Raw genomic sequence first — 7,695 nt, forward strand, 5'->3', positions numbered from 1 at the left:
CCCGAGGCATCCTAGGTGTATATGACTTTCTTCTTTCAGACGAATCCAGTCGGAGTTATATTAAAAATTGTCTTTGATCTTTCAAGCTGTTTAATGCCACTCAGCGGGTGTTGCATTGCTTCAGTCCAAAAGAACTTAAATAAAAAGTGCCCATCCATAAAAAAAAGTTTCTCACACGGCTCCGGGGGGCGAACAAAGGCCTTCTGTAGTGAATCGATGCGTTTTTGTAAGAAAATTATCCATATTCAAAACGTAATAATCATTTTAATCTAGCTTGCACTCACTGTTGTAAACAGAAGCAGCTCTGGGCTGATGACGTATGAGTTCAGCGTTGCGCATGCGCCGCTCAGAAGTGACAAACGCGGAAACGCAGCGGAGAGATCAAAACAAAACAACGGTCACAAATTAGAAGTACAAAACGAGGATTTGTAAAGAAGAATGTCAGAGGATTTCGATATAAGCCAAGAGGAGACTGGTTTTCCTTTGCTGAAGTAAGGAATCTTGGGATGGGCGCTTTTTATTTAACTTCTTTTGGACTGAAGCAATGCAACACCCGCTGAGTGGCATTAAACAGCTTGAAAGATCAAAGACAATTTTTAATATAACTCCGACTGGATTCGTCTGAAAGAAGAAAGTCATATACACCTAGGATGCCTCGGGTGTGAGTAAAACATTGCATTTTTTCATTTTTTGGAGAACTAACCCTTTCAGACTTTTTAAGACCCGCACAAATAAAATTTATAACATATGAGCAGGGTAGGGCAATGTCTATAGTAACATATTAAACTGTAAAACAACTGTAAAAAGCATGATTTACAGTACAGATAAGTTTTTACAAAAAAAAAAAAACTGTTTTATAAAATGATACACTTCACATTTCAGCCTTTAAACTATTTTTAAGAAAATGGATGAGTCAAAAGTATTAATTATTATATTAATTTAAACAATTATCAATACATTTTTATATCAATTAAATAACATCTAAATACATTTTACTGTTTAGATTTTTATAATGCATTATCTTCTTATCAATCCACCAGTTCACATTTAGAGCTCTGCGTGTTTGCAGGGTAAAAACATATGTCGATTTTCACATTGGTCTGAACAAAAACAACAGGCGTATTGAAAATGCACATTCATTCTCTGCCAGCAGGTGCCGCTTTGGGAACGGCAGAAATAGAACCGTTTTCCCGGTAACGGCAGAACACAAAGCAGCGCAGCACCAGACTTTGAAATGTGCAGCGCTCATATTCAATGAAATCAGAGCCTTTTGAAATTTGTCACATTGAGCCATATCGCAACTCTGGTCTTTCTGTCCACAAATTTAAGACCTCTTGAAATCATAATTAAGACTTTCTTGTACAATTTAAGACTTTTTGATACATTTTTACATTTTTAAGGACCCCACGGGAACCCTGCAATATGTCTATAATTAATGTAAGTTTATCTTTGTTTTATTGTTGTTGTGTTTTCATAAAAAAAAAACATTCGTTTAGGGACCAATTCCCACTATTAACTAGTTACTTATTAGCATGCATATTACTAGCAAACGGGCTGTTTATTAGTACTTATTAACACTTGACATTATTTTAGTTCCCTTAATCCCACCCCATACCTAAACTTAACAACTACCTTACTAACTATTAATTAGCAGCAAATTAGGAGTTTATTGAGGCAAAGTTTGTAGTTAATAGTTAAATTAAAGTGTGACCAAAATAATAATACACCACAAACTAAGCATCCCTTTTAAAGTAAAGGGAAAATCCAAAGATCTTTCATTTATTTCTGTTGCAACATGGTTATATACAGAACCTCACACGTGACATGCGGAATATATATATATATATATATATATCTCCATGCCACGAATTAAGTATGTTTCAACGATTTACTATTTTGTTTTCTCTTTAAACAATTGCGGCTGTAAATTAAGAATTTTAATTTAACCAAAACAAGAGAATGAATAAGTACAGTGTGGCTACGATTGAATAAGACTAATAAATAAAAAAATTCTTCATTTGTGGTCAAAACATATCTATTTTAGTCTGCATGCCACCTGTCTTTAGTTAATAAAAGTTCTATGTTTAGTATATGCGAGTTTGTCATTGTACTAAGTATTTTATTGTGGTTGTGTTTTTCATTAAGAATAATAATGATTCCACCATTTTCAAACATTTGATTTGATCAAGATAAAGATCAAAGTAATGAGAGCTTAAATGAACTACCACTGACTAAACACCACAACTGATGCTCATTTCACTGAACCAGAATGCTTTCAGAAGCACTGGACTAGTCAACAGGGATCCTACAAGTGTGATCATGCAAGAAGAGTTTCACATTTACATTTTATTTCTGCAATATAACAATTTCTGAAAGCAACAGAACATTACATGGTAAAAAATTCCATCACAACTGGTCAGGAATATGAGGTATGCATGACAACTGTCTCGCCAGCAGGTGCACATGGTTTTAGTGACATACCTGAGAAGCCCATTTTAACCAGCAGCATGTTGACAACTTCCTTCACGTGCTGCCTGTTACAGATGTCTGGGATCAGAAGGATGCATCTGTAATACTAAAAAAAATCAAAACAAGGTTGTCAAATCATTCAAACCCACGTGCCAGTGAAATGAAACCAGATCAGTACCTTCAGATCCTTCAGCGGGATTTCTAGGAGTTTCTGTAGAGCGTGAGACCAGATGGTCTCCAGGTCCGCCAGCGCAGCGGTGAGAGAGCCGCCCGGCCCGCTGTGGATGTTCAGGTGTCCCCTGCAGACGGGCCAGTGGACGCTGTAGCAGTCTGCAGGGTTCACATACAACGCCTGATCACCAGAGACGGAGAGAGGACTGTTATCGCATGTCCAGCAGGCACGGCTGAGCTTCTGTTTACCATGTTTGATGTGTTTTGTGTTTGTGCATTGCCCAGTGTTTCTATATAAATGAAATCTGCTAGGTCTTGGATTAAGCCGCTCGATGCATATGGATTTCTTTAACAAGCTCTTCATGAACTCAAGCTTGATTTTAGTTTTGGTTGCGTGGACTAATAATGGAGGGACCAAAATCTCTCAGATGTCATTAAAAACACCCTCATTTGTATATCAAAGATGAATGGAAATCTCATGGGTTTGAAACAATTCTTTAGAATTCTCACCTTTAAATTATGATCTTTTACCTTTCAATAAAATTATGGCATGTGTACGCCTATTAAAAAAAGAATGAAAGATAAAGATGATTTTTAGATAATACACACAACGTTCACAAAAAAAAGAGTTTGTTTTTCTATAGGCAGCAGTGATTGCATTCCATTATTGCATAGATCTTTATTAGCGTTCAAGTGTTTTATTTTGATTGCTTTTATTTAAAAAAAAATATTTAAAGCAAGGAAACAATTGGGTCAACAATGACACTGTGATAATTGTGTCATATTATTTTAAGTATTCCTGAGTTTAACTGTGATATGATATCTATTTGAAGAAAACATATCTCATATAGTTGCTGCTGAAACATCCAGACAAAAAGAATAAAGATGCCAAATTAAGCAGTTTTAAGTGTGCTTATTTGTTTTCATTTTACAATTGTACGATTTAATTCATTATTAGCCTTTCCGTAAGAAGATGACACATTTGAGAAAGCAAGAGTTCTGATTATTTTCAGGGCGTTTATGACAGGTTCTTGTCTCACCTCTTCTCCTACCAGATATTCAGGCTGATGTGTTGTATTTGTCCACTTCACTTTAGAGTTTGGGTCTAGCACAGCAGGACGTATTTGTCTGTTGTATAATCTGGCCTGTAAACACACACTCAGAAGTCACAAGCGTTCACAGTAAGACCTCTCAATACTGATTCATCTCCAGTCTGACGCACCTGCTCTGCAGACACTGGGGTTCTTCTCACACCGTTGGACATTTTCTTGGACCAGATCACCTGGTCGACCATTTTTAACCCATTTTGTCTCTGTTCATTGCTGTCTGCTGCCTACAGCATCAGTGAACAGCAGATGAGGGAAAATAAACCGTTCAATCAACCACTGATGTACACTACCAGACAAACGTTTTTTAACTTTTTAATGTTTTTTTAAAGAATTCTCTTCTGCTCACCAAGCCTGCATTTATTTCATCCAAAGAACAGCAAAAACTATACAATTTTGAAATACTCTTACTATTTAAAATAACCATTTTCTATTTGAATATATTTTAAAATGCAATTTATTCCTGTGATTTCAGTGCTGATTTTTTAGCATCATTACTCCAGTCACATGATCCTTCAGAAATCATTCTAATATTCTGAGATATATTATACCCCCCAATAAAAAATTAATTATACTGACTCTAAGCTTTTGAATGGGTATAGTGCATAATGTTACAAAAGCTTTTTATTTCAGATAAATACTGATCTTTGGATCTTTCTATTCAGCAAAGAATCCTGTAAAAAAAAATGTACACAACTGTTTTAAATATTAATAATAATAATAATCAGAAAGGTTTCTTGAGCAGCAAATCAGCATATTAGAATGATTTCTGAAGATCATGTGACACTGAAGACTGCAGTAATGATGCTGAAAATACAGCTGCGCATCACAGGAATAAAACATAAAACAAAAACATTAAAATTGAAAGCAATTATTTTAAATAGTAAAAATATTTCACAATATTACTGCTTTTGCTGTATTTTGGATCAAATAAATGTAGCTTTGGTGAGCAGAAGAGACTTCTTTAAAAAACATTAAAAATCTTACTGTTCAAAAAATTTTGACTGGTATTGTATTTCATTAGCTACATCATTTTAAGCTTTCAACATCGTAATATTTAGCATCACATTATGGAGAGGAAGTGAAGTTACTTGCATTCAGTCCTTCTCGTAAGAGGCACTGGTCCTCGTAGCGGCGCTGACCGGGCTGTTTGTGTCTGCGGACGATGACCTGAGGAACTGTTATGGGGAGGGTGTCTGTAGCCCGGCCCATCCGCAGAGATTTTGATCCGGGATGAATCACGACAATGAAGTTGGCTTGAATTTGCTGAAAGTGACAATCAACGTTTCAGAAAAAAAAACATACTCCCCTGATAGCACACGTACATCACGGAGATGTCTACTTGATGTCTGCATTTACAGTTTTTTTTTTAAGAGTGTTTGCTCATCTGCAATACGTTTATTAGACGTTTCCTATCAGATGTCAAATAGACATATATTTGATGTCTTTAAGATATTTATTAGAGGTGCTCCGATTAATCAGCTTTTTACTGACTACAGTTCAGCGTTCAACACGGTCCTCCCTGACAGGTTGGTAGCTAAACTGCTGGACTTAGGTCTCTCTCCATCTATCTGTCACTGGAATAAGGACTTCTTGACTAACCGCCCTCAGACAGTTAGGTTAGGCTCCCATTACTCCTCCACCTTAACTCTGAGTACAGGTGTCCCACAGGGCTGCGTGCTGAGCCCACTTCCTTTGTCCTTTATACTTATGACTGTACTTCAACCCATCCTACCAACACTATCATCAAATTCGCAGATGACACGACCGTAGTTGGACTCATCTCAGGAGGAGATGAAACGGCTTACAGAGATGAAATTCAGAGACTGACAGAATGGTGCATGGCAAATAACCTGGCTCTGAATGCTCCTAAAAGCAAAGAGCTCATCATTGACTTCCAAAAGCACAACACAAACCTTACACCATTGCACATCAGCGGGGTCTGTGTGGAGAGGGTTCCGGCCTTCAGATTCTTGGGCATGAACATCGCTGGGGATCTTTCCTGGAGCACAAACACTTCAGCAGCGGTCAAAAAAGCACAGCAGCGACTCTATTTCTTGAGGACACTGAGGAAGAACCGTCTACAAGAGCAGCTGCTAGAGTCCTTCTATCGCTGTGCCATTGAAAGTGTGATAACTTGCAGCATCTCCACGTGGTACGCCAGCAGCTAAGCGGCAGACAAGAAAGCTCTCCAGTGGGTGATCGATTCGGCACAAAACATCATTGGCTGTCCTCTGCCTTCCTTAAAAGAACTTTACACTGCAGGCTGCCTTGGAAGGGCAGCGAACATTTTAAAGGATCCCTACCATCCAGGACATCAGTTGTTTGACATCAGTTGCCCTCTGGTAAACCTTTTAGGTCCATCAAATCACAGACCAATAAGACTTAAGAACAGCTTTTACCCCAGTGCTATACGGGAGCTGAACGCTGTCAGCATACACACACACACACACACACATAAAAAAAGAGAAATGCATCAATCTGATGGTGCATCTTACATCTCAACTGACACAGGTTAACAACACCCTCTGTATAACTCTGTGTCTATTTAGTATAAGTTTACATCTTATATTATTCAGTTTGGGTTTGTGTGTATATTCTGTTGCATTTAACTCTCTTTTATTGTGTGCAATATCATGCAGCATTTTCTGCTCACCGTGCAATATTTCAGACGCTTGTACACAGCAGATGCTTCCCAGATCAAGTGATCTTTAACAGACATCTTGCAGACATACGTGTGCTATCTAGATCAAATATGAAACTAGTGTGCACGTTTCTTTGAATTATGAGGTGCTTCTGACTATCTATTCCAACTGTTTATTTTACTAATAAGAGTTCACTAGTAGCTATTAAGTAAAGTGGATTAGGATAATCTGAGACATTATCCAGCAGTAATTTAAGACTTTTTTGCACAGAGGTTTCAGTAAAAAATAGTCAGCTCCAAAACCACACTTTGATGTGAACATCTCTTGCTACAAAAATGAGACTATTTCAGATCTTTACTGTATAAATCAGATTTTGAAATACATTCCAGATTTTGAGAAGCAAACAAGAACGTGTTTTCATACGTAGGAGATGCAAAATAGTTAGGACCATTATTAAATAGACATGAAAAACTACTGTAACTAGAAGAAATTAAATTGCTCTTAGTAAATAGAATTCATTCTTATTAATATCACATTAACGCTTATTATAAACGAAATGCTTATTATTAATTGTATTATTATAATATAATACATACATAATAATAATAACTATTCTGATATTGTCACTTCTTGCAAGCACCGAGCCTTGCTGTTATGGTAAGGGTTGACATAGTATATATTCTTTTTCAGATTTTTGTCTTTTTCACTTCTGTTTATGCTGTGATGCTGGATAATGTGATGGTCACCTCCTGTAATGGCTCCGGCACAGCAGCGGGCACCACGGGTCTCTTCACTCCGCGCTGCTCTTTCTCTCTGTCTCTTCCGTTCTCCGCGTCTCTGTCTGTTTGTGTCATGATGCTGATGCTGATGAACTAAATGAATTAGAGTACATTTATCCACACACTGCTTGACGCACGAGACTGCTTAAACAAGCAACTATTTCTCTCAGTCTAATGGCGGTTGGCAGACCAGCTTTAGGTACAGTGCCGCCACCTACAGGGCTGGAGTGTAAAACATGTCTGTCTAATGGAAGTTGACTCTTCATAAATAATATTAGCGCCACCGACTGGACTTTATATGCATTTTGAGAGCGAGTTAACTATGTACACCAAGAAACAGAGGCAGTCCACTACAGTCGAGTCGTTTGCATGCCCAAACTTACTGTGTGTATCTAAACCACATTGACAATAAAATGAAAATCTATTATGATTGATAAACTATCACTTATATTGCTGTTAATAATAGTTGATTGCTTTTTGCTGTAGCTATTAAAGGTGCAGTAGTAAGCCACGCCCCCTGAACGC

The 7,695-nt window shown here is 37.3% G+C and overlaps 1 protein-coding gene across 1 annotated transcript in view; it reads right to left on the minus strand.

The window, feature by feature from the left end:
• actr8 (actin related protein 8) overlaps positions 1–7,400 on the minus strand; it is an 18,838-nt gene extending 11,438 nt beyond the window's left edge. Inside the window, exons 1-4 of the mRNA XM_016285219.1 lie at positions 7,138–7,400; positions 4,842–5,012; positions 3,863–3,973; positions 3,681–3,785 (exon numbers count right to left, since the gene is read on the minus strand). Of these exons, the coding sequence (XP_016140705.1) occupies positions 3,681–3,785; positions 3,863–3,973; positions 4,842–5,012; positions 7,138–7,245 (495 nt within the window). The 5' untranslated portion in view covers positions 7,246–7,400. The remainder of the gene's footprint in view (positions 1–3,680; positions 3,786–3,862; positions 3,974–4,841; positions 5,013–7,137) is intronic.
• Between the last annotated feature and the right edge of the window lie 295 nt (positions 7,401–7,695).

Source organism: Sinocyclocheilus grahami, unplaced genomic scaffold, assembly GCF_001515645.1.
Source record: "Sinocyclocheilus grahami isolate Dianchi unplaced genomic scaffold, SAMN03320097.WGS_v1.1 scaffold194.1, whole genome shotgun sequence".
NCBI lineage: Eukaryota > Metazoa > Chordata > Actinopteri > Cypriniformes > Cyprinidae > Sinocyclocheilus > Sinocyclocheilus grahami.